The sequence below is a fragment of the Puma concolor genome, chromosome C1 (assembly GCF_028749965.1).
Source record: "Puma concolor isolate L17-30 chromosome C1, mPumCon1.1.hap2, whole genome shotgun sequence".
Lineage (NCBI taxonomy): Eukaryota > Metazoa > Chordata > Mammalia > Carnivora > Felidae > Puma > Puma concolor.
In genome coordinates, this window is record NC_141674.1 from 219,020,149 (window position 1) to 219,047,926 (window position 27,778).

General features: G+C 48.5%; 1 protein-coding gene across 1 annotated transcript in view; it reads right to left on the minus strand.

The window, feature by feature from the left end:
- DRC11 (dynein regulatory complex subunit 11) overlaps nt 1-27,289 on the minus strand; it is a 155,833-nt gene extending 128,544 nt beyond the window's left edge. Inside the window, exons 1-5 of the mRNA XM_025935010.2 lie at nt 26,797-27,289; nt 17,254-17,578; nt 14,046-14,165; nt 10,701-10,892; nt 7,830-7,901 (exon numbers count right to left, since the gene is read on the minus strand). Of these exons, the coding sequence (XP_025790795.2) occupies nt 7,830-7,901; nt 10,701-10,892; nt 14,046-14,165; nt 17,254-17,578; nt 26,797-26,807 (720 nt within the window). The 5' untranslated portion in view covers nt 26,808-27,289. The remainder of the gene's footprint in view (nt 1-7,829; nt 7,902-10,700; nt 10,893-14,045; nt 14,166-17,253; nt 17,579-26,796) is intronic.
- Nucleotides 27,290-27,778: the final 489 nt, after the last annotated feature.

The window sequence follows — 27,778 nt, forward strand, 5'->3', positions numbered from 1 at the left end:
TGATCTCTCTGCCCAGCCTAAGAGCCTTTTGCATACACCTGACCCAGGGTCACTGCTTTTCCTGGGTTGCAAACTTTTTTCTGGTGCATCACATACAGTGCGTGTGGCTTGTGGGGGCAGCGCTTGCTGCCTTAGGGGACTGTCACAATTCTCCCCCCGCAGCTACATGGGTGGTTGCAGATCAGAGTCAGACTGCGTGCGCTGCTCCAACTCCATCACTTTCTGAGATCCTACTTTCAACAGACTAATTTCAAGTTCATTAATCTGAGTAGCAAATAACAAAGGCCAGGAGAGTGTGTATTTTGAAATTAGTGGCATGGGTATTTTCTGCAACAGTATATTTTGGAATATACTGTGTTTCATTACGTAGACAATTTATCACACTTCTTCAGATTCAGTTATCGCAACAATGTACTATACTTTTCCAAGATGATTCATGTTGGCCACTGCTCCTTGAAGGCCTATCCTACCCCAAGCTGTAGGTCAGGCCCTTTGCCTGGAATCTCTCTGCGAAATAGGTAGCAGCATCCTGCTCTTACAGAAGAAGAAACTGAGGCTCAAGGGAGGGAGGGTATGCCACCCAAAGACCTCCCACAGGCCCCCGTGTAGAACTGGGTGCACAAGCGGGCCACCCAGAAACCTGTCTTCATCAACATGGCGGAGTAGACTCTTTAAAGCTGGTGCCTGGAGACATGCACTCATTTCTAAGATGCTGCCTCCCCCAGGGACGCTTAGGAAACAGTTCTTTTGCCTTCAAAAAGTAAAATAAAACTAAAACTACACAAAACCCCCATGAATCATGACAAATCTGTTTTTTTTTTTCCTGAGAATAAATTTCCAGAAACAAACATCATTTGAACTGTAATGAATAATATATATGACCAAGCTGGATGATGTCGGTTTTGGTTGGAACTAAAACCGTGACCACAAAGAGCACGTCCTCTTGGTCGTTCTCTTCTTTTGGCTCTGAGAGCAGTTCCCAAGGAAGAGCCCATGACCACCGATGGCTCCTGACGTACATACAGTCTTCCCAAGTGGGGCTTCTGAGGGGGCTGCGTTTCAGGAGCTCACTGGGTGCCCAAGCTCCAACTTTGGGTTGTTATTATTGTTATCATTTATTTATTTATTTTGAGAGAGAGAGAGACATAGACAGCGAGCAGGGGAGGGGCAGAGACAGAGGGAGACAGAGAATCCCAAGCAGGCTCTGCACTGTCAGCCCAGAGCCCAACGTGGGGCTCGATCTCACCAACTGCGAGTTCATGACCAGAGCTAAAACCAAGAGTCAGATGCTTAACCGACTGAGCCAGCCGGGTGCCCTGGGGTTATTTGTTAATAAGGAAGACCAGATTGACCAACAGATAATTTATAATACAGCTTGTTTGATATTAGAATCTGAAGGTGAGCAGGGTTTTATGGTGCTTTGAAGACTTAGTTGACTCATTTCCAAGCGACGGCTCTTCCTCTTTAATAACTGTCCCCCAGCGTTATTATAATGAAAACATCGCTAGCTCCAGGGTAACATAAAATATACGGCGGGCACGACCATAGGACAAATTATTTCAAAGGGATCCACAGAATGAAATATATTACATTCATTAATTTTCCTTCCACTCGATTCACCCCATTGGCTCTGCCAATTAAAGTAAGTGCACATGAATTTTTAGAGTGCTATTTATTTTCTTTTGTAGATTTTAGAATATAAATATTTAAAATGGCAATATCAAAAAAATAATTTATGTGACAATGGTAAAGGAAACATTTGGTCAGGAAAGGAAGGCATAATGATGTCTCTTGCTCTAATTCTGGTTTTAGTTACTAAATACCTGGAAATAGGCCAAGCTTCCCAAAACGTACAAATATTATTTTGATCAGATAAGTCAACGCCTTATTCACTGGCGTGATGTAACGAAATGAAGTTATGGGAAAATGAAATTTTAAAACGAGTGGACAATATCTTCATTAGTGATATAGTGGAAAATATATTCAATTGAAAACATTTCTTGGATTTGGGGTAATGGCTTTTTATGGTTATCAGCCAGAGGACAGGAGATACCATTCTCTTAAAAATTGAATCCATACATTTCTCGATGGTGTAAAATTTCAATAGAATACACACTACCAGCAGGAGACATACTTGGAAGAAAAAAAAAAAAGGCAAACCAGAGAAAGTCACATTTAACGCAAAACAGACAAGTTGCTCTCTTTATATTTATCCAAACCCTGAACTGCTGAAAAATTAACACAGACTTCTTTGATTTGAGCTGAACAGATATAAACTCCAAAGTAAAACAGAAAAAATACAGTAATAAACACGTAATTCTGTATTTGTGTGCTATCAGTGTAAGCAATTAAGATTCTCGGGTGAGGGGCGCCTGGGTGGCGCAGTCGGTTAAGCGTCCGACTTCAGCCAGGTCACGATCTCGCGGTCCGTGAGTTCGAGCCCCGCGTCAGGCTCTGGGCTGATGGCTCGGAGCCTGGAGCCTGTTTCCGATTCTGTGTCTCCCTCTGTCTCTGCCCCTCCCCCGTTCATGCTCTGTCTCTCTCTGTCCCAAAAATAAAATAAAAACGTTGAAAAAAAAAAAAAAAAAAAAAGATTCTCGGGTGAAAAAGAGTGCTAGGCTATTCCCGAGTTTCTGGCTACGTGTTACACGTAATAGACATCCAGGACATGCATGCTGAATTAAATTAAAAGGAAATTGTTGAACCAAACTGCTAATGTAAAATTTCATGTCAAACGTAGATGATCTTAGATTGAATGTTTTGACTGCTAATTAAGTTTGGAAAGTACAAAGTTGGAGTGAACCATTGTTTTTATCACGATATCGTACATGTGTCTGCCTCTTCAGGGCGGGAGAGAGAAACAGATTTATATCTTTGTCTGTCTCCCCATCCATATGCACCAAATGATGTGGAGATCTTAGGAGAAAAAAAATTGGTATGATTCTACGGCCACTTGCTTTCATTTTAAATGTGTACTTTTTCCCAGTTAATGAAGTAAAGTTTAAGCATGTTGAAAAATACAATTACAGACAAACAATCTTCCAAAGTCCCCACATTAAAAAAAATGAATGCTATTGTACACGGTATCTTTTCTTTCTTTTGCAAGTGCATAGATGTGTGTATATATTTAGTTGAAATCATATCAAATTATATGTGTAATTCCAAACCTTGAATTTTTACTTTGAGCGTTTTCATGCCATCAAAAACTAATCATAAACATAGTCGTCAAAGGTGACATACGACTGCATTAATATGGGTCCACTAGAAGTTATTTAACTACGTCCTTACTCTGAACCAGCTTTATCCCCAATTTGTCCTTATCAAAAAGAACACTGGAGGAGACTTCCATGGGCGTAAATCTCTATTTCGGATGGTTTCCTCAAGACAGAGATAGAACGTTGTGGGGACAGGATGTAAACATCTTAACCATCTTGCACTTTGCTCATCGTCTTTTAGAAAGGCAGAGTCCATGTAACTCATGGCGTCTCCTCCCACCCTTGCCAATAATTACAACTTGAAAAAAATTTTTTCTTTTGCTTATAAGATAGAAACAACTTAGCTTATTTCACTAATTCTTTTTTTTTAATGTTTACTTATTTATTTTGAGGGGGGCAGAGGGAGAGAGAGGGAGAGAGAGAGAATCCCAAGCAGGCTCCACGCTGTCAACACAGAGCCCAATGTGGGGCTCGATCTCACAAACCGTGAGATCATGACCTGAGCCGAAACCAAGAGTCGGTCATTTAACCGACTGAGGTGCCCAGATGTCCCATATGTCACTAATTCTAAGATGCATGGTTTTCATAATTAATGTGTCCGAAATTAGGGATGGATGTGGATTACAATCAAGGTGGTGTTTTGTTTTATCTGACAGTATTCTCTTTAAGAGCATGTAAAAATCACGATGCGTCTTATAATTGATGACATCTCAGATTCAAGGAAACGCAGTATCTCATTTAATTTTTGATTTGTGTTTTTTGACCACTAGCAAATAGTCATGATTCTCATAGAATCATTTCAGTATATGCTGCAATGTCCCAGTGAATTGAAAAACAGTTTTTTTAATTGTGGCTAAAAAAACCAAAACAAAACCCATAAGAGGCACTTTTTAGGGATACAGTTCAGCAGTGTTCCGCGTCTTCACACTGCTGTGAAACAGATCTGTAGAGCTTCTTGATTTTGCAAAACTGCAACCCCACACCCACTGGGCAATGACTGCCGGCCCCCCTCCCCTGCCCCCCGAGCCTTTGGCAGTCATGATTCTGCTCTCTGTGTCTCTGTTTCTGATGACTCTGGGTGCCTCATGCAAGTGGAATCGGGCAGTATTTATCTTTTCGTGACTGTGTATTTCACGTCACACAATGTCTTCAAAGTTCGCCTATGCTATAGCATGCTGCAGGCTTCCTTTTTATGGCTAAATAGTATTCCACCCAGTGAACGTGTTAAATCGTAGACATCAGCAACGGCTGGCCGGGACTGCTCACCCACGTGGCTCTTTCAGCACACCCAAGCAGGTGCACAGCAAGAGATGGGCTGGGGTCCCAGGTGTCTCGATATCAAAGAGAAATGTTGACTCATTTTTTTTAAACTCAGAGATCAAAGGGAAATCAAGAAAATAGGTGATGAAGATCGAGGTATTTCTTAAATCGTACATACATACTGTATGACTGATCGTATTTTTTAAGACAATAAAGGTTGGATGTCACAATTTAGGCTTTATAAACACGTGCAGTGGCATCAGAACCCTCCACCGGCTGACTGCGCCCTTCCAAGTGTCCGGAAGATGGGCCTGAGTTCTTTCCACAAGCCAAATAATTCATATTTTCAATTCTGTGCTGATAACGGAGGTGGTGCACAGGGGTCATAGTGGCAGGGTGGAGTGGTTGGTCCAGGACACAGAGCCGAAGGGAGATACAAGATATTCCAACATCAAGTGTATTTACCCCGCGGTTGGTTACTTAGAACGTGCCATCATAACACGGATGAAAATTATACAGCAGTAGCCCGAATATGGGGCTCAATTACAGTTTTTCTATATTTAATAATACCGCTGATAAGATCTCATAATTTATTTAAATCCTCAAGTCCCAGAAAAGAAACTAATATTTTTATATGAGAAGACCTGATAGAAATATGGGTGAAAGGAACGCGTCGACAGTTGATCACAGAACTGAGAGAGCTATTGTGCCTCACTGTGCTCGTATCACCCACACACTGGTCCCCACTTGATTTCTCTAAAAGTGAGAAGGTGGAATGCAGTCTTAGAAAATATAACTTAAATACAAAAAGGAAAGAGTAATATAATGAAAGCCACTTTCCTACACTGGTTACAAGAGTATAAATAACATTTGTTGTTTTTTTACGTCTCATGTTATTCTCTGAGTTCATATATATATATATATATTTAAAATTTTTTAATGTTTGTTTATTTTTTGAAAGAGAGAGAGACAGAGTGCAAGCGGGGGAGGGGCAGACAGAGGCAGAGGCACAGAATGCAAAGCAGGCTCCAGGCTCTGAGCTGTCAGCACAGAACCCGATGTGGGGCTTGAACCCACGATCTATGAGATCACGACCTGAGCCGAAGTTGGATGCATAACCTCTCTGAGTATATTAATTGTTAAAAATAGAAAGCAAGAAAAATAATAAATCCTGATTTTTGTCCTACCGAGATATACATTTGGTAAGAAGTACACAGACGTGGGAAAATGTATTGTGAATCGGTATTATTTAAAGTTTCGGGGCACCTGGGTGGCTCTGTCGGTTAAGTGCCTGACTTCAGCTCAGGTCATGAGCTCACGGCTTGTGAGTTTGAGCCCCGCGTCAGGCTCTGTGCTGACAGCGCAGAGCCTGGAGCCGGCTTCGGATTCTGTGTCTCCCTCTCTCTCTGCCCCTCCCCCGCTCATGCTCTGTCTTTCTCAAAAATAAATAAACATTAAAAAAAATTTTAAAGGTTCAGTTAAAAAGAAAGCTACAAAATTGTCTAAACCATGATTCCTACCATTTTCTCCTTGGATAAAATTTTGAACATGTACTTTATGTGTAATTTTTTAGACATAAAAAACGTTTATTGTAGAAAAGTGTAAGAATAAGCAAAAGCATTAAAAATAGGATCACAGGGTTCACATTTTACACTTGGCACATTACACAGAAACTCTAAACACACTTCTAAAGCCACACAATGGCATGTTTTAACTGTGTGAACTGTTTCTGGGCACCTATCTACCAAGTATAAAACTGCTCTGATACGAATAATTATATATCGTAAATGTTGCTCACATTCTTTTTTTTTTTTAGCATGGAGATTGCAAGGGTCAGGATTACTGAGCAAACAGGCCTAAGTGTTTTTTTTTTTTTTAAATGTGTTTGATGTTTATTTATTTTTTGAGAGAGAGACAGAGAGAGACAGAGCATGAGTGGGGGAGGGGCAGAGAGAGAGGAGACACAGAATCCGAAGCAGGCTCCAGGCGCTGAGCTGTCAGCACAGAGCCCGATGTGGGGCTTGAACTCACGAATCGCTAATCACGACCTGAGCCAAAGTCAGATGCTTAACCGACTGAGCCCCCCAGGCTCCCCTGTGCTTTAATGTTTATAAGGAGACCAACTGTCCTCAGAAGGGTGGGTGCGCACTTAAACCCTGGTTATTGTCCCCGGGCTGCACCTGCCCCTGGGTCCTCGCCCAGTCTGGCCATCGCCATTACCGGCTTTCTTTTCCTTTCTTAGCAGAGATTTAAAAAACATGGCGTGAGAGCACTGCCGGGCTGGCTCTTCCTCTCCACCCCTCTCCTGCCGCACCCCCCCACCCCCCGTCATTCCGGCCTCCCTGTGAGGCTCCCCCAGCCTCCCCGCCCTCCCTCCCTCCCTTCCTCCCGGTAAATGCCCTGACCATCCAACTCCATCCTGGCACCTGCTTCTCACAGGCCCCAAGTGAAAGCCGGGATGCGGAAAATCACTTGGCATTCGCTGTAGTGATTAGTTTGTTTGGGTATTTGTTTTTTTAACCTCTTTGGTCTGTTTCGATCTTTGTACTTCCCTAGATCACCTTCTCTGTTCAGTATTTTCTAATTTATTACCTCAGTCACTCAGGATACTATTGAATAGTTTTTTTTTTGTAAAGCTTATTGGTATTTGTGGTTATCTGTGTTTCTTTTCTTCTTTTAGCCCCACTCGAGCTTGGTACATGATTAGCATTTTCAAAGCCTCAGCCACAGTATCTATCAATGTTTTTATCCCGGAATTAAATATGGGGCACTGAACTACATCCTGCTCACAACTGCACAAGCTTGGAAATGGATTTTACCCACGTGGGCCTCAGATGACAGCTGCCTGCAGCCTTGTGAGACCCTGAGCAGGAGACTTAGCTAAGCCCAGACTCCCGACCCACAGAAACTGAGCTGATGAGTGTGTGTTTAAGCTGCTGGGTTGTGGTCATATTGTTACGCGGCAACAGATAACTAATACACACCCATTCAGCTCTGATTCAGTCATCCCCACGGAGATCTGCCCCCAAAAGCCAGCTAGCTCAGTGCAAACCCATTCTCTTGACCACAAATACTGACGGAGGGCAGGGCAGACGTCACGCAGGAATGGCGGTTTGTGAGCAATTCAGAGCTTATTCCCACGCCCGGAACGCTCCGTGTATTCCAAGGGAGATGTGTACACGGACACGTGACTGCTCTGTCCAGATCCCCCGGGCACACTCCCGCACAGTGCGGGCCGTTCCATCCTCTTCAGTCACGGGTTACCTATTTTTCTTTCCTCTCTTCCCACAAAAACTCTCTAAGAAACAAGTCTCAAGAAAGCCACATGCACATCCTGCCTGTAAGAGAACTTACCATACCCAGGAATATCATCTCCTCCCGCCTCAGTTTTTCGGTTTTCTTACGTTGATGGAAACCTCGCCAGACCTAAAAAGAAATAAATGGTTATTTGTCTAATACATTAAAACAAAAATAAAAACCCTGTCCTACCCTTTCTTCCGTTTCAAATGATACAATGACTATGCAGTCAAGGCCGTGTGCGTGTGTGTGTTGATGGAATATTTTTTCTTCCGTGATCACAGGCAAAAAGTTTAAAGAAAGAACAAACGGCCTATTCGCTGCCTGAGCACCCAACTGTGGACCCAGAGCCACCCTACTGAACAAGGGGGGCGGGGCGCCGTCCTGTTCACCCACGGGCTGGACAGGATCCACACTCGCCCAACACCCTGGAAGCAGATCTGCCAACCACACAGCCCACCTGCTGGCCCAGACATCCTCCCGGCTGCCAGAACGGCCGTCATCCACAAGATGAGCGACAACAGGTGCTGGCGAGGGTGAGGGGGAAAGGAACCTCCCGCACTGCCGGTGGGCGTGCGAACCGGGGCAGCCACTGGGGACACGGTATGGGGGTTCCTCAAAAAATTAAAAATAGAACTACCCTACACTCCAGCAATCCCACGTCTGGGTACATATCTGAAGGAAACGAAGTCATGGACTTGAAGAGAGACGTACACATTATTTCAATGCATGTTCGTCGCAGCATTATTTACAATTCATACGACGATGGAAACCACCTGTCAGTGGATGGGTGCATGGATAAAAAAGGTGGTATATACTATATACACACAACAGAATATTATCCAGCTAAAAAAAAAGAAGAAGAAGGAAATCTGAGCACCTGAGTGGCTCAGTCGGTTGAGCATCCGACTTTGGCTCAGGTCATGGTCTCAAGGTCTGTGAGTTCGAGCCCCATGTCGGGCTCTGTGCTGACAGCTCGGAGCCTGGAGCCTGCTTCGGATTCTGTGTCTCCCCCTCTCTCTGCCCCACCCCTCCTCTTGCTCTGTCTCTCTCAAGATAAATAAACATATAAAAAATTTTAAAAAAAGGAAATCCTGATATTTGTGTCAACATGCATGAATTTTGAGGGCAGCATGCTAAGCGAAAGAAGGCCACATAGAGAAGGACAACCACTATTATGATCTCACTTGCATGTGGAATCTAAAAACACTGACCCTGTAGAAATAGATGTCTAGTAGTTTGGGTATCTGAGTAGGTTTGGGATTGCTAGGGGCTGGGAGTTGAAGAAAATGGGGGAAAGTGGCCAGAAGGCACCAACTTCCAGTTGTCAGATGAATGAGTTCGCCTCCTTCAACAACACTGTGCTGTGTTCTCGAAAGCTGCTTAAAAGAGTTGATCTGAAGGGTGCTCACTATCGAAAACTGGTAATTATGTGACGTGATGGACGTTTAATTACCCTTACAGTGAGAATCACTTTGCAATATATACGTATATCACATCACGACATCATACATCTTAAACATACACAATGTTTTATGTCAAATGCATCGCAATAAAGCGGGGGGAGGGAGAGGAGAAATGGCTTCTAATTCTCATTAGTGAGAGTCCCCTACCCAGGTTTCTTCAAGAGAAACTTCCAGATTGCAGGAGTGTGGGGCTAGATCTAAGGGTGGCACTTCATAGTTTTAAAAGAAAAATTTCCACCGCAATGGGGGGAGATATAACATGGTCACGTCCAAGATTGATACGACTCAAGCTCTGAACTCAGATGCTTGTCTAGAACTTCATCACAGGAACATAAAGAACACGGTCTGTTAGCGGTCCCCCTGCACCCTTCTGCCTGCCCCCATCAAGAACCCAGAGGGAGGGGGTCCTGACCCTCCGGCTGGGGTCTGTGTCCTCATGCTCTCTTTCTCTCTTATCTGGTTCCAATTTGCCTCATGTTTCCATCTCCTGAATTTACCGTAAGCAGCCTTGGCCTCCATTTGGAAAAAGGTGTGGAGCAGACCCCCGTGCTCATCCAACAAAGCGGGGGGACCTCAGGCCTGCTTCAGAAAGGAACATTGGGGTGCCCGGGTGGCTCAGTCGGTTAAGCGTCTGACTCTTGATTTCAGCTCAGGTCATGGTCTCACGGTTCATGGGATTGAATCCTGCATCGGGCTCTGCGTTCACAGCACAGAGCCTGCTTGGGATTCTCTCCCCCTATCTCTGCCCCTCCCCTGCTCTCCCTCTCTCTCTCTCTCTCACAACAAATAAATAAACATTTAAAGGAACGAGGATGTCCTGGTCACCGGCCAGAGGGGTTGACCTTTGCTCCCCTTCTGTGATTACGTCTGTGTGTGAACGCGCTTTTATTTTTTATTTTTTTAAATTTATTATTTTTTTTAACGTTTATTGATTTTTGAGACAGAGAGAGACAGAGCATGAACGGGGGAAGGGCAGAGAGAGAGGGACACAGAATCGGAAGCAGGCTCCAGGCTCTGAGCCATCAGCCCAGAGCCCAATGCGGGGCTCGAACTCACAGACTGCGAGATCGTGACCTGAGCTGAAGTCGGACGCTTAACCGACTGAGCCACCCAGGCGCCCCTGAACGCGCTTTTAAAAATTCATTAGGGATTGACATTCTCACTGAATGTTTCGCAACACTCTTTCCAATGATTATCAATGATCTTTGAAAATATTTGAATAAAATGCCCTGCATGTTACACCTATTTATAATACAATTAAAAACAAAATAAAACAACATGTGACCAAGCTTACTTAACGGTTGTCCCCAGGGTAAGATAATAAATCTTTCCAGCATTTAAAATCCAGTTCTCTTAAAGGCAGAATTTTGGAATTTTGGGTTCCAGAGCTCACCCTGACCCTGGTGTGCATTTCTAGCTGTGTCAAGGCACCTGCCCCGCTCCACCAGCACCCTGCCCGCACCTTCTGAATCTGCAGCGCTGCGGCCTCCAGATCCGCTACTTTCTCGCTAAGGAACTTGGCTTGTTTCGCTCTGTATTCTTGAAGAAAGATCTGCTTCATGAACATGGCTCTTAGACGACCCTGCCGCGCTCTCTCAGCGATCTGGATTAATTTCACGGCCTCTTCTAGGGGGATACTCTTCACAGAGTATTTCTGCAAAAACATTCAAGGTAAATCAGTGTTTAAACATGTTTACTACATCAGTTGATCCTGGGAGCCTCACAAGCTGACTTCGAACACAACTTTGCTGAAAGTTCCCAAGCTGTCGATAAAGAGTCTGAGAGTTGTCTCGTTCCATCATCTTACTCTTTAATTATGTGGATTTTGATAACATGCCACGCTGGTGCTCTGGTCCCATATTTAAGGGTCCCGTAAGCTTTCCTCTACCATTCCGAACAAAATCCTAATGAGTTCCACAATATTTTAGGTTGGCAGAAAATTATACCAGGAATGCCAATAAAATGGATTCAATAAAACTCAAAATCGCTATCAGTGTTTGATTAACTTAATAGTGGAAACATATAAATTAAAAACACATCTTTAATACGAGACCTTGAAATGTAAAATACAGAGGCAGTAAAATGCTGGCTTCAAAATCAATTATGGGATGATGCCGTGAATACGAGTAAGGCTAAAATCATTTCAGGAGTATTCAATTTATAAATGAAATGTCTTCTAGTACCTACGTGTTTGCATTTCAGAACATCCAAATGGGATGGGAAGATTATGTCTGGAGAAAAATCAGAGCTCGTGCAGGAAAATGCTGCCTTTGGAGACGTCAGGTGGCGGTTGTGGAGGCACAGCCAGGTGAGGGGCTGAGCCATTTCCTGAGGAGGGTCCAGGGCAAGGCTGCTGGGGCGTCCAGAGCCCCGTGTCAGCTCCGAGTGGATGCAGGGGTGAGGCTCTCTGCTGTCCTTGGGGCGAGGGAGAAGCTGGGCACGTGGCCTGGCTGGGGTGGAGCCTCATGCAGGGACAGAAGCAGAAGGGAGAGGCCTTTTGAATCTGAGAAACACCCAGTCGTGGGCTGGGCCCTTGCTCAGGTCTCAGAGGGCAGTGTGGCCACCTTATCAGGACACGGTGCCAGACGCTGAGGTCCCAAGTGTGGGCTCCAATTCATCCCCGGGGCCACTGTTTCCCGCGATGGCCTCTTCTCTGCGTAATGACTGTGTGTGTCGGGGGCCACGGTGCCCAGGAAGGAGCAAGGGGTGGGGAGGGGCGTTCACTGAGACCCCGGAGAGGCCAGATGCTTTTCTTAGATATCCTCAGCAAGTTCACAAAGCAACCTCCAAGACAGGTATTGCTGTGACCGCTCAAGAGTTAAGAAGAAGGAGCCCGATAGAAGAAAAATAATTCACACGGGCTCCCGCGGTTAGTACGGGTGGAGTCAATTTGAGCCACGACTGGCCATCTTCCTGACCAAGCCCCCACTGTGCCTCAGCCTTGGCTCCCCTTGAGGAAGCTCTTTCACATACCAGTCCCTCCAAGTTCTGTTTTCAGTGACACCTCATCATCTCAGATGTGCAGGGAGCACACGTTTTCAATAACGCACTTGGCACGCCAGAGTAGAACGAATGCCATTTTGGTACCGAATTGGATGAGGCCTGTTCAATCACTGGAGCAGAGAGCAGGTGTCCTGCAAACATGAGTTATTATTGTACTTATTTCCTTCAGACATCATCACTCTGAAAATCGTTGCAGCCCTTACTGAATACTTCTGAGGGTTGGCGTGGTCTATGCAGGACAACAAAGATTCTGAACATTTGTGGAGGGCCCGAGACTAAATACGAAGCATGAGAAATGGAGAACAGGACGGTAACATCTGTCTCCCAGAATTCTTCTTGGGATCTATATTGCATGTACGTATATCTTTAGGAAAGAGGCAGCTTAAGGTGGAAATGGGGTCTCGTGAGGCACCGAAGGCTAAGGGAAAGTCACACAGCTGTCGCGTGCTGCTGCCCGGAGCCTGGTGTTTCTCGGATGTTCAGCCCATCCGAAGTAGGGGCTGGGACAGAGATGGCCAGGTCTACGTAGCGGATCCAGTGGGCCAGCTGGGGCTGGCCGCTGGGAAAGAAAGTTCCCCGCACAAGTGAAGAGGGACAGCAGAGAGGGTAAGCAGGACAAGGAGCAGAGAGGGATCTTTAGGGCTCTACTGTAGCGTCTGTGATGTCACCTCCCTTCTCGTGTCCCCTGTAAAAAGCCCTCAGTGAAGTCTGCACTGCTCGTCAGTGCTCTGTGCCTGGGGATTCCTCTGGGGGGCGCCAGATGGTGCTGAGGGCTTCCCTCTGAATGACGCACGGGCTGAAGGCAGGGACAGGTGCAAGGACGGCTCGATGGCCCCCACTCTAAACAGCCCTGGGACCGGCCTCCGGGAGTGTGCAGTGCAGAGGAAGGGCCGGGCATCTAAGGGCGAGGTGGAGGAAGGAGGGACAGCCTTGAGTTAGCAGGGTCAGGACAGGTGCCGGAGGGTTGCTGCATCAGGCTGGGCTGTGTTGAGCGAGCACCGTTTCGACAGGCCGAGGTGTAGGGGAAAGAGAGAGCCCTCCCTGCAGCTTGAAGCACGGCCACGAATGCCAGAGAGCACAGAGACGCCTCAGACGGTGCGTGTTGCCCACCTGCTTCTCCAGGCACGCAGACAGGCCGCATCCTTCTCTCTCCCTGCTGCCATTCTGGCTGTGCTCGGAATTTTCCACGGTGCCATGACCCAACACCCAAGGGGGCCTATCTGCGGGAAGCCCGCACGTGCTGGTTTCCCCTCGCGTAGTTACCGAGAGCGCCCCTTTCACCCTGAATTGTCCCAGTTTGGACACACAACTGCCGCCTCCCTGCTTGGGCCGTGACCAGCCAGGGGCACGAGGCACTGATTCGGGAGGCAGCGAGGGTCACCGAAATGTGTGACTGGCCAGACGGCGGATATGGCAGTGCCGTGTGGAAAAGTCTGAAATGAAAAGACTGCCCAGTAGGTTATCTTAGCAATTATTTCCCGTGAAACACTCAGCTTCTGACTTTAGGTTAGGTGAACCTGAGTTGAAGAATTACAGAGTCAATGATCTGCCTAATCTCAGAGACACTGACATCCCCAACAAAGCATTATGTTCTGATCTCTGTTTCTAAGTTCTTGAAAATAATGGTTATGAATCGTCAAAGACACATCCTGAAGGTAAGCAACTTCTTACATACCGAACAGCACGGGGGACGGGTGCTGCTTTCCTCGCCCTGGAAATAATCTGTCTCTCGCACAGTCAGGAGCCACGGGGAAAGGAGGTTTTATAGATTATGGAGCGATGGTGGTTAAAATGGTTTACAAACCTTTTCAGCCATATCTAATCCAGTGTCAGCTAATATCTGAGCCAGGATTTTCTCTCTTCCTTTGATTACTTCCAACTTCTCCTTCAAAAAATACTTGGGGATGGGAATATCTAATTGTTGCTAGAGAAGAGAAAAAATAAGCAAAAGGGCACATTTGTCACAACTTAAGGACACAGTTCAAACCCATCTAAAACATACAGTAAGGACCGTATATCAAAGAGATGCATTTTACCTCCCATCCTTATTCAAGAGGTGACGACACCAGTGGCATAAAAACAATTCATTACCGCTAAGGAAACACAAATAAAGTCATAAGGAAAAATCATCGCCGTGGCCCTTATTTTAATCGTTATGTAAAACTTAAGAACTCACATCAATTAATTCACAATTAACTCATGATAACTTCATGAATTTCTTTAAGGAAATAGAGTATCATCTCAGCCTACCTCAAACAATAATGCAAATTAAGAGAGCAAAGTATTGCGACGGAGAGATCTTTGAAATAAACCTAATGATTTATCATCAGCATCGTTAACTATTTGCCTGTAAATGATCACAGGTTTTCTTCCCCTAATACTTTGGTTGGACTTTTACCTAAATGACCCCAAATTACAAAAGTTATTGGCAAAGTTCATTTGCTTTATTAGGAAACTTGTTTTTTATGCAATAAATATAAACTTCTGCTTTTCACTGTGCATATTACCAACTAGTTCAGTTGCTGGAGGTCACACGAATATTTACGAGCCCAAGTTCAACCATCAGAAGGATAGAAGTGCTATCTGGGGGTGTGGGGTGGCCCTTGGCCACCCCCCATGAGGAACACTGTGCTAGGCACTCTTTCAGACCCTCCTGGCTGCCCTCTGGTAGACCAGTTGGCTGGGCAAAGCTAAGGGTTCAGTCCTCGGGGTCAGTTCCCCTTTTCCCTATTCTGGCATGACTCTCCACACCCTCTCCCCTATCCAGGGAATTCTGAACAGGCCTTCCCTTAAAGAAGCATTGTAACAGAAAGGGGTGTCCTTTTTTAGGACTCGGTGAGATTGTACCAATACCAGACGGCAACTGCTTTTGACAGCCAAACTTTTCTTAGACGGATGGAATTTTGGGGTGAACTGAAAGTGGGTTTCCAGGATCCAGTGAGTGAGTGTGGCCTGGGGGATGGAGGAAAGTCAGAAGAGAGTGATTACGCTTTTATTTAATGTGGAGATTGTATTTATTAGTAGGTGTGTTAAAGCGTTGTGCTTTTCCAACTGTGACGACAACGTGTTATTGACACGGCTCCGTGTGGTCCAAGAACGAAGAGTCTGAGGGTGAGGAAACGGAGCAGCGGAGGACGAAAGAGGAGGGAAGCCGAAGACAGTTGCTTGGGTTTGCGGCTAGACCTCCATCCGCAAAACACTTTATGTCCAACCCAGATGCTTTGGGGTTTCCCATTCTCTAAGGGACCTCTCTCGTGTTCTCTGGAGAGCGGCTTTCTCCATTCTTCTGAGCATCTGATGAACTCGCGAATTTGGGGCAGCACAGTTCTGACTCGAAGACAGAAACCAGTCTCTCGGTCTCAGTTTCAGAATCTCTCGGGGAAGGATCGCCTGGGGCAGCCACCAGCACCCATCCCTGGTCTGATCAGCTGTGGCTGGGCTGTGGGTCACACTGCACACAGATAGCTGGGTGCTGGCCCGATGGAATAGAGGAGCCGTGTGCCATGTGGGTGGCGGCCACAGGGGCCCAGACTCAGGGGTGCTGGTTGGTCAGGCTTCCACTGGGAACTGCAGGGCTGAGCCCCACAGGACTTCCCAGAGCTGGTACGTGTGCGTGTCCCTGGCCCGGCAGTGCTCCCGGGGTCCGTGCCGCCGCTGGTCCCGCCTGGACCCCAGTGTCGTCACGTGGCTCAGTGTGCCCACCCCAGAAGTGCTGGACCACACAGTTGACAGTCTCCTACCAGGAAGGCTTCCTGGACAATGTCACTCGTTCATCGCCCCTTTTAGTGCTCATGAGCTTTGAAAAGATGAACCAGCTCAACCAGAGGGGTGACGACTGGGGTGAAGCAGGGGAAAATCTGAAGGAGCCCGCCACACAGATTTCATAGATGTCTTACTCTTCAACTTTGAGCAGGTTATTTAATATTCTTGGGATTAAATTAATACATTTAATACTACTTCACTAATTTGATTTAGAGTTATGATTTAATGGCTGTTGATTTCATGCTTATCCTCAGGGGTTCTTGATATTTTCACACGGGTGGAGTAAAGTACACCTGACAGAAAAAAATCCAGGGCTTTAAGCCATGCTCTTGTAAGTGAACGCGACAGACATGAAAGTTTCGGAGTGACCTTCAACACTTTCCATCATTTTAGTTCCCCTTTATAGTCCTTTCTAACAAAGTGCAATAACAATGCCAGAAAAACCTATTCCGGAAAGAAACATAACCTTTATAGAATCTCGCATGTTTTCGAAAGGAAGGAGCATTACACACCAGGTGGAAAATTGAACACTATCTCCTTTTAATTTTATTTTAGGGAAATGTTCCTTTCGAAATGAAGACTGAGCTCACAGGACCGTGACACTGCAAGGAGCTGTCCACTGGCCTCTGGCTGACTCGGCCAGAGCATCAGAAGAGACTCTGGGCATCTGGTAGTGGAGGTCGGAAGGGCAGTGGCGGGGAGACAGAAGGTCCTCAGCTCCAGGGCATCAGAGAGAGAGAGAGGAGGCCCTTCTTTCTTGTCTGAGCCTCAGAGGCCTATCGCCATAAGTCCCCAAGTCACCAAAGACCCAAAGGAGAGGAGGAGACACATCTACCTGGTAATAAGGAACCAGCAGCCAATCAGCCCGAAGAAAATGGGGGTAAACAAAGGCCAGAAGGAGATCTCCTTGGGCAACAAAAGTAGGGGCACTGCTACTGGAAATTGGGAGGGTTTGTGCCACAGGATATTTGCGAAAGGGTTGGCCTCCTCCATCCAACAGACCTGGGCAGACATCATGGTGACCAAGTAAGACCCAACACTGGACCCAAGGACTGTGAAAAGATTTGTCTGTGCCCACAACTACAGGAACCCAATCCTTGTCCATGGCAGTATGGCCCAACTGAAGGGCAAAGCTTCACCTTTTCACACAACAGCCAGTAAATGTGCCTAGGAAGCCTAGAGTATTGGTTACGGACCTCCATATCCGATTTAAAACAAGGCACTGATGAGAAAAGAGGCCGAGTACTTACAGGAGCCAACTTTAGGTCCTGTAGGATGTCATCGAAATAATGAAACTCAGTTAATTCCAATTCAACCATGTCATTCTTCAGTTCCAGGATGCGACCCATCACCCCGTCCAGTATTTTCCGGATCAGCAGTCGCTTCTGTGGGTGGACAATCTGGTCGTAGACATTCTCCAGGTTTCTAAAGATCTGCACGTATTTTATGTAGAAGGTGGCTAACATTTGGAAGATGAAACCTTGATTTCTTTGTGATTCCATCACAGTCTCAGACTCTTTATCAAGCAGAGAATTGAGGGCTTCTTGGGTCTGATGCCACATCTTATTATACATTCTGAGGGAAGACAGAGAATAAGCAAAAATTCCTTCATGAGCCATACGAAATGGGCATCTGATATAACAAACAGTAACGCGGCATCGAATGAGAGCTAAGAACACGGCATGTAATTACGAGGCCCTTTAGACCATTTGTGTCTCATTTTGAGGTGCATGTGATTTTTGGATGTGACCACTGCTATTATCATCAAATACGTAGATTAAAAGACTTTTCACCTAAATGATATACAGCGATTCCTCACGAGGCCCATAAAACCTGCATCATTATACTCATTTAATAGACGAAGAAGTTGATCACTAGAATATTCAACTGATCTGTCCAGATACACAGCTGGTGGGGTACAAACTGGAACAATGACATTGGAAAGTCATTCCACACTATCTTATAAAGTTGAACGTGAGCAGATGCTATGAATGAACAATTACACCCCAGAGAAACTCTTGTAAGTCATCATCAAGAATGAACAAACAGCACTCAGAAGGACCAGGCCTTGCGCTCTCTCTTCCCAGGGCTCTGCCGGAAGGTGGGCTTTCCCTCGCCGCCCCCCTGCTGGCCCGCAGGTACCGAGTTCTCGGCGTTCCCTAGCCTGCCTCTTCCCTCTTGTCTCATCTGTTGTCCCTCCTTCTGGGTTTTTGTGATGTCTCCTGTCAAATGCTCGCATGTTCCCTTGGCCCTCATGCGTGTATGGCCTTTGAAGTCCTCTATTGCCATTTTGGAGGTGATTCAGGAAGAACGGGAGATTGAAATGCTCATTCGGTCCACCTTGTTTACCTGGGAGTCCCCCATCGACCTTCCCAAGGTCATTCCCAGGCACACCCTCTGGGTCTTCTGCTCTGGCCCCACTCTCTGCTCCTCATTGCACCAGCCCTGTCCTCTGAGAACCGTAAACATCAGGTGCCGGAAGTGACCACGGGCCGTGACCTGTGTTATGTGTGATGCTTGCAGGGGACGCTCCCTGAGCAGGGCTCCTGTGCCTCTCTGTGCGGTGGGAGGGGGAGGTGGCCTGCTCCTGAGAGGGAGGTGGGTGTCTGAGCCCAGTGTGCATGAGTCTGAGCTCCAGACCACGATTCAACACGGCACCGCCACCTCTACCTTGACCAAAAACAGAACCACCACCGCCAGAAAGTACACTCCTAACTCTTGCCAAGGGGGTGGGTGACAAACTGGACCTCCCCCTTTTAACGTCCGTTCACTTGATGGCAAATGAGACTGAGTATCTCCACGCACTCTGGTCGTTGGAGGTTGTTTATCCATTTGCTTTGCCTAGTTTTTTAAAAAAATTTTAATGTTTATTTATTTTTGAGACAGAGAGAGACAGAGCATGAACGGGGGAGGGTCAGAGACAGAGGAAGACACAGAATCAGAAGCAGGCTCCAGGCTCCGAGTGGTCAGCACAGAGCCTGACGTGGGGCTCGAACCCACGAGCCGTGAGATCATGACCTGAGCCGAAGTCGGAGGCTCAACCGACTGAGCCACCCAGGCGCCCCTGCTTTGCTTGTTTTTATGTCGGATTGTTTTTCTACTAATTCCTGGGGGTTCTTTATACATTCTGAGTGTCTACGCCTTCCTCAGCTTGCCTCCCAGCCGAGAAGCTGGTGTCTCACCATGCACGGCCCAGCGAGGGCACTGCCGGGAAGGGCGATCCCACCCGGATTCACGGGGGTCCAGCCGTAGCCCTGCAGGCCGGTTTGCAGCCAGGCCCCATGGGGGCAGCAGTCCCAGGGCACAGAGCCCGTCCCTGTGCCAGGGCCCAGCCGCTGCTGTGGGCTCCCACTCTGCTCCTGGTGCGGACGTTTTCACCTGGCATTAAAAAATTCCAATTCTTGGATTTTTCAAGTTAAAATATTTTCATTTTATTTTAAAATGTGATATTACACTATTAAACATAATAAATACGTGTCAGTATGTTATTGGTTCATATAAACTTAACAACTGAAAACATTTTTAAAAATAAACATTTAAAAAAATAAAACATTAAAAAAATTAAACATTTTTTACTTTTTATTTTCTTATTTTTTAAAAGGGAGAATATGGGGAAGTGGTCACTTTTAAAGTTTATTTATGAGACAGAGAGAGAGAGAGAGAGAGCACACGTGCACAAGTGGGGGAGGGGCAGAGAGAGAGGGAGATACAGAATCCGAAATAGACTCCAGGCTCCCAGCTGTGAGCACAGAGCCCGATGTGGGGCTCGAACCCACAGACCACAAGATCATGACCTGATCTGAAGTCAGATGCTCAACCGACTGAGCCACCCGGGTGCCCCAAAACATTTTTTAATCAATTTTTAAAAATGTTTTATTTATTTTTAAAAGCAAGAGAGACAGAGCATGAGCCCGGGAGGGACAGCGAGAGAGCAGGAGACACAGAATTGGAATCAGGCTCCAGGCGCCACAGAGCCCGACGCGGGGCTCGAACCCACGGACCGCGAGATCATGACCTGAGCCGAAGTCGGAGGCTCAACCGCCACCCGGGCGCCCCATTAATCCGTTATGTTTGTGTTCCTGGGGCAGAGATGAGAGATGTTCATCTTCCCGGCCACAGGTCACAAGCTTTCCTTGATGCCAAGTCTTTCAGGTTCAGATGATGGCGATGACAATGACGATGGTGATGATGAGGGTGACAGCTCACCAGGACGTCACGTCGGTCACCGTCCTCAGTGCTCCTGTAAACCCGACAACCCCATGGGGCAGGTGCTATCGTCGCTGCGGTTTGCAGGCGGGCGGACGGAGACACGGCAAACAAAGTTGCCCAAAGCAGAGCGATCTGCACGCAGGGCCCTCGCCCAGGCAGGCCGGCCCCAGTGCCCATACTCTGAGCGCTTTGTGGCTCCCTGGTCTTCGGGGTGAAAGCAGACGAGGGTGACGCCTCGCAGGGCATAGCTCTGATGGGCGCCACGAGAAAACACGGATTCACGGTTGAAAACACACGGCCCCACCCCAGCACTCCACCGAGGTTCATACTGAAGGCTGCCTCGGGTGTGCCATCCGCGGGCGCCAACGTCCCATGTCTCCAAACGTGGCCATCTTTAAAAACCATTGCCAGTGGAAAAATCTCTGCCAGACGACTTGATGAAGAGAGAACATCTTCAGGGGAAAGTTAGATTCCGCTCAGCACGGGACCTGCCGCTCCTTGCAGAAGAAACGGCTGTTTATCGGACACTCTGCCCCGTAACGGCAACAGTAGCACCTTCTGCCCGGTCCCAGCGTGGCGCATGGGGCCACTCTGCCTGCTGGGCCTTTAAACGACAGGCAAACGGGACAGGGGAGGCGGAGGAGAAACCAAGGGGGCTGCTGCACCACGTGGAGCTGTCCAGGCCAGCTTGTCACGTACGTGCCCAGGGGAGCCGGGGGGGGGGGGGGGCTGTGCAGGGTGTCAGGGGGCCGAGCACATTCTCAGTTCGCCAGAGCCCAGACTCAGACACTCTGAGGGGGGACGGCAGACCCTGGCGTTCCCTGACCTGATGAGTGACGCCGGCTACAGAGAAAGTGTCTACATAAAACAGAAAACCGCGTGGTTTGTTTTGTGGTCTACACCTGTCAGGACGATACAGAAGACAATTACAGGCTAATTTTGTTTAGAACCTGGATCTAAAATCCCAGTTAGCAAACAGGATGTAGCCAGCGCCAGATCAAAAGAGTGGTTCCCTCTGACCAGGGAGGGGTCATCCCAGGAATCTGCGAGAATTTCACATAAAGAGAAGCAGAGCTAAATACAGCAACAGAACACTACAGACCGAAGATTGTTTCCACAGATGCCAAGAAAATGCTCAATAAATTTAATTTACGGCATACGCCTGATGCAGAATACTGTCCACATACACAGAGAACAGATGCTGTCAGCCCCTCAAGACGCTGAACACCAGAGACCAAAAGCATTTTCAAGAGACACACTAGAAATCTGGAAGGCAGGAGTCAAAAAGGACGAAGCGGAATGAAAAGGGATTAATTAACACAAAAGATTTAAGAAACTGCTTGTAAATGACACAGCTGCAAAATGCAAGGAGGTCGGTAACAAATATAAGAAGTCACCTGCTACAGCAAAGCTTTTTGGCGAAAGCCACAAAAACTAGACGCGGAGAAAAGCAGGAAAAACGAGACCTCGCTCCCGGTACCGATGAAACATCTAAAAATGAATATGGTGGGAGCCACACAATGTCACTGAAGAAAATTCTGGAACGCTAGCTGCAGAGGATCAGAAGGGGCAGACGGCAGGAGAGACCGGACGAAAAGAAAGCAGCCTCCTGAGACTGACAAGCAGATTTAATATCACCAAGAATTTGGGGATAAGATCCTGGAGGCTCCACAAATGAAGCCAGTTGAGATTTCTAAATGGGGGGGGGGGGAGGGGTCATCAATAAAAGATAAGGGGCGCTTATCAGACTTCAAAGCACTTACCACACCAGTCAGCACTAAGGTTGTGCAACGCTCCGGGGAGGCTGCCTCCGTGGGGTGCAGGTGGGGTGACCTGAATCCCACGAAGACCCAACCCATCGTGAGCAAGGGACGTGGAGGGGGGACTTCCACTGGGGTAAGGCGCCCAGATTAATGGCAGAACACAACTAGAATTTAAGAAAGCCTGGTCCTGCTTTGGGACAGACCCAGCCCGGGGAGGCCTCGCTGCCCTAGCTCACTCACTGGCTTCCATCCAGGGTCAAGGAAGCAGAAACGCCTCCAAGGCCATGGCTGGGCGGACCCCTCACTGGAGCTCTGGGCCGCAGATCCTCCTTGTGGCTTCAGCCTTTCAAGTCCTGCCTTTTGGGCGGCAGCCTCTTCCTCCCTCACCTGCTGCGTGATCCTGGCTAGAAAGACCAGGCAGAGGTCATTGGTTGATGGCAAATATTAAGTAGCTGTGTGAGCAGGCCAACCTCTGCATCGACAGCCTTTTCTCTAGAGACCGACCTTTGCTTCACTGCCCTCAAGTCTCCCTGCTGTCCTGATGTTCCTCGATGTGTGCCCACTGGTCACAGCCCGGCCACTCTCTGGACTGCCAGCAGCCCGGCCACGGTGCCTTGGCCAGGCCAGCCTGGAGACCCCCCACGTCCCCTGGAGACCTACCCCGCCTCGTTGCCCCACAGTCCCCGCATCCTTCTGCTGAACCAGTGCCCGGGGAACATCGTGTGAGACAAGGGACGTGGCAAGATGATTTTGTTTTTTAATTCTTTTTTTAATGTTTATTTTTGAGAGTGAGAGACAGAGCATGAGCGGGGGTGGGGCAGAGAGAGAGAGACACACAGAATCCGAAGCAGGCTCCAGGCTCCGAGCTGTCAGCACAGAGCCCGATGCGGGGCTCGAACTCACGGACTGCGAGATCACGACCTGAGCCGAAGTCGGATGCTCAACCGACTGAGCCACCCAGGCGCCCCAAGATGAGTTTTTTTTTTTTTTTAATTTTTTTTTCAACGTTTTTTATTTATTTTTGGGACAGAGAGAGACAGAGCATGAACGGGGGAGGGGCAGAGAGAGAGGGAGACACAGAATCGGAAACAGGCTCCAGGCTCCAAGCCATCAGCCCAGAGCCTGACGCGGGGCTCGAACTCACGGACCGCGAGATCGTGACCTGGCTGAAGTCAGAGGCTTAACCGACTGCGCCACCCAGGCGCCCCAAGATGAGTTTTTAAATAACAACATCAGCAAACTAAAATTCACGTGCTGTGAATTTATCCCTTAAAAGTGCACACATCAGTGGTTTTTAGTGTATTCACAACCAACACCTCTAATTTGAGAGCATTTTTTTTAAGTCTATTTATTTATTTTGAGAGAGACAGAGACAGCACGAGCAGGGGAGGGGCAGAGAGAGAAAGGGGGGAGGGAGAATCCCGAGCAGGCTCTGCACTGTCAGCACAGAGCCCAACATGGGGCTCGAACCCATGAAGCCGTGAGATCAGGACCTGAGCGGAAACCAAGAGTCGGACACTTAAGCGACCGAGCGACCCAGGTGCCCTGAGAACATTTTCATCTCCGAGAGGAACCCCGTACCCACTAGCTGTCACCCCCAGCCCGCCTCCTCCTAGCCCCAGGCAACCATTAATCTAGTTTCGGTCTCTATTTGCCTATGGTGGTGGGCACTTCAGGTAAGGACCCACACAGGAGGGGGGCCTTGCCGACTGGCTCCTTTCACTCAGCACAACGTTTGCCAAGTTCACAGGTGCTTTAACATGTATCAAGGCCTCCTTCTTCTTGTTTGCCAAATATGTTCCAGGCATACACACACCCCACTCTGCTGGCCCATTCTGCAGGGGAGGGACACAGGGGCTGTGTCTGTCTTTTCATTATTGCGGATGACGCCGCTAAGGGCATTTCCTGCACCCGTGTTTGTTTTTTGTTTTTTTTTTTTTTTTTAAATTTTTTTTCAACATTTATTTATTTTTGGGACAGAGAGAGACAGAGCATGAACGGGGGAGGGGCAGAGAGAGAGGGAGACACAGAATCGGAAACAGGCTCCAGGCTCTGAGCCATCAGCCCAGAGCCTGACGCGGGGCTCGAACTCACGGACTATGAGATCGTGACCTGGCTGAAGTCGGACGCTTAACCGACTGCGCCACCCAGGCGCCCCTCCTGCACCCGTGTTTGTGTGGACCTGTGTTTTTATTTTCCTTGGTCACGGCAAGGGGGGTTTTAAAGGTAAAAGTGCTCCATGTTTAGAATCAGAATCTGTCTCCTGGGGTAGCTGGTCTGGGGCTGGTCACTGAACCTCCGTGTGCCTTTACTTGCTCAAGTGGCAAATCTGGGTAACAATGCTTCCTCTCTGGATGCCCCCAGGGATTGCTGTGGGACAGGATAACAGATGTGAAGGCGTTCTTGAAAGCTTAACATGCGCCTTGTAAGGAGAAGGTGGCATTTTATCCTTGAGACTGCGTAGAATTTTAAGTACGTGACTGGTTTCAGGGTTGAGCGTATGATCAAAAAATATTACAGATCTTGAGGTCAGGAGGATTGTGGGTGGAGAACACGATACACCAGTTGATAACGAGCAGATTGTTATTTCTAGATTTTGGCAGTTTTTCTGTATCTGGGTGGGTGGGGGAGGGGAAGACTTGACCATTCAGACCTACCGCGTACTTCCATGGAAAATCTAAAGCTTGTAAAATTGGCCGTTCTCCCCCAAATATTTTATTCAGGGTAAGTCTTCAAGTTCTTCTAGCTGTTTGTCCTCTTTCCAGGATATTCCCTCGGCTTTCTTGCTTAAGGGAGGCTCAGCTGTCATCCCCTGCAGGCTTCACAAAGAGAGGCTCCCTTTCCCCCAGGCTCCTCTAACCACAGTGGGGACACAGGGTCAAGGTCCGTGCTCCTCACTGCCATGTCCGGGCCATTCGCCCCGTTCCTCCCACCATCCCACTCCCTTGCTTTGAACCTCATTTCATCAGGTGGTATTACCACTGCCCCTCAGTGCCTCCATTGTCCGTCTACCATTTTTTCAGGCCCCCACAAGACGTCTGCATTTGCTGACAGACTCTACCCTCCTCACTTCCCTGGGATAAGTAACTCATCGTCTCCCTGGAGGCCAGGACCTTAAGCCACCCGCTGGGGCTCATGCCCCCCCACTATCATCACCCCACTTCTCACTTCTCCAGGCCCCACAGCCTTTCACCAGCTTATAGCAAAACATTTTTTTAAATGTCTATTTGTTTTTGAGAGAGAGAGAGAGAGAGAGAGAGAGAGAGAGAGAGAGAGAGAATGAGCAGAGGAAGGGCAGAGAGAGAGAGGGAGACACAGAACCTGATGCAGGCTCCAGGCTCCCAGCTATCAGCACAGAGTCCGACGCAGGGCTCGAACACACGAACCGCGAGATCATGCCCTGAGCCGAAGTCAGACGCTCAACCACCCAGCCGCCCCTTAAAGCAAAACTCCTTCAAAAAGTTGGCGGTGCTCACTGCCTACAAGGTCTCCCCCTCCCCCTCCCGGCCACCTCCCTGCCGCATCCCCACTGAGGGTCAAGGGTACCACCCGACTCCCCGGTGCTAAATGGATGGTCCTTTTCGGTTCTCCTCTGACTCTCCTCAGCAGTGTCTGAGTCTGCCACTCCCCGCTCTGGGAGAAACATTACTTCTTGTTCACCTGGCTTCCGGGGCCCCGCGAGTTTGCTTCTTCCTCACTGATCACACCTTCGATCCCTTTGCTGGTATCTGGTCCCCAGTCTCTTGCCACCGATGATTCAAAGCTCAAGGCTTCGTCCTCAGACCCCTCTCTCTCTTTGTCTACCCTCATTCCGTGTTAATAAAGCCCATGTACATACCAACACCTGTCGAGCTTCTATTTCACACACAGACCTCTCTCCTGAACTCGAGGCTTGACCCTCCAATGGCCTACTTGACCTCTGTGTGATGTCCAACTGGCTCTTCAAACTCAACACCTGCACGACAGAGCCCCGACCTTCCCCACCCGCAACATCTCAGCAGGCCCTTGGCCTCTCTGCTCTGATTTTCTCACCTAAAAACAGGGTTAGAAATAGCAAGCTTTGGGGCGCCTGGGTGGCTCAGTTGGTTGGGCGTCCGACTTTGGCTCAGGTCATGATCTCACGGTCTGTGAGTTCGAGCCCCGCGTCGGGCTCTGTGCTGACAGCTCAGGGCCTGGAGCCTGCTTCGGATTCTGTGTCTCCCTCTCTCTCTGACCCTCCCCCATTCATGCTCTGTCTCTCTCTGTCTCACAAATAAATAAACATTAAAAAAAATGTCGTGGACGCGCTGTGTATGAACTACTTGTCTATTTGTGCCTGTTTCCTCAGCTGTAAAACGGGAAAAAAAACAAAAAACCAACAACAGTAACAAGTCCTACACGGTAGGGGTGTGGTGAACAATGCGGTACCACAAAGCTTCCGTAACTCCTTTCTTGACTTAATATGGGCCCCGCGTGTTTTCACAAAGCAATCCATTTACTACTGAGCCAGGTCAAGGGAAAAGCAGGCCAAGTACCGAACCTACTGAAGGTACTGCTTCCTCGAAAACACAGCGGCGAGGGCTTAGCAGACACGAGCAGCGGGCTTGCGGGAGCGCATCTTCATGGGCGGAGAGGGTGGTGGGCCAGGGAGGAGGGACACCTAAGTGGATGGCCTTCCGTGTCCCCAAGAAGCGGACACTCTATACTAGGCCTATGTTTGCTGCAATATAAGAAGGAGGGTGGGAGAGAGAAGAAAAGAAAAAAAGAAAAGAAGCAGAGGAAGCTATCCTTCCGTCTGAAGAAGTCCACCCCATGCCTCTAAGCCGGCAGCCCATAACTTACGCGTTCGACATGGCTGGCTACTTTCCCTCTTTCCCTCGCCCGCCTGGAAGCTCTTCCTTGTCCCTCCGAGGGGCGGCCGGCTGCAGGGGTCGGGACACCGCCAGGGGCGTCCACGGAGAGGTCCTTCCGGAGGAGGGGGACAGGGATCGGAGAGATCCTCTCACTTTGGGCAGGAAAAGGCGACAACCTGCAGATACGCGCAGGCACCGAGGGGGATTCGAACGTTCCCGTAGCCACCCCGAGGCTCCGGGACCTTACCGTAGCCACTCGACGCGACGCGAGGCGGAACCTAGCAACCGAGACGCTGCGCATGCGTAGTGCCGGCTCACTCCGGCCCGGCGCGCGGCGCGCGCCCCGCCCCCTGAGCTCCAGGCGCCTGCGCTGCTGCCTGGTTTCCGTGGCAACCGCGCAGGGGCGCCGAGGGACGCTGGTCCCGCGGAGGGGAGGTGCCGCCCGGTAGGGAGGCGGAGCTCCCGGAGGGCACCGCTGGGACCTGCCTCCGGGGGCCACCCCGGGTGCCTCCCACCGGCTCCTCGTCCTCCGTGTCGTCTTCCCGCTTTCCTGTTTGCCCCGCTTTCATCCACATTCAGATATGTGGCCTTGGACCAGGTCCTTGATTGTAGCCTCAGTCTCCCATCTGTAAAATGGGATAACAGCCGTTCATTTGTTCCAACCTTTACTGGGCTTCTCTGGGCCAAGCGCAGACTTAGGTTCTGGGGATACAGGACAAGCAGTCCCGTCCTTCTGGGACGGGATGAAAACGAGGCGAGGAGCTAGTGTGTTTTAAATGGAAAATGCTGTGTGGATGTTAGTTAGCAGCAAGTCGCCTTGAGGGTCTGCGTTCATTGCCCTTCTTCCTTCTTCTTTCGGAACTATTGAGATTTATTTGCAAATTCTAGAACCCGCAGTCCCTGCAGGAATATATTCAGGACCAACGCGGCGCCGCGAGCCTGGAGAAGATATCCACCTAAAAATAACAGCC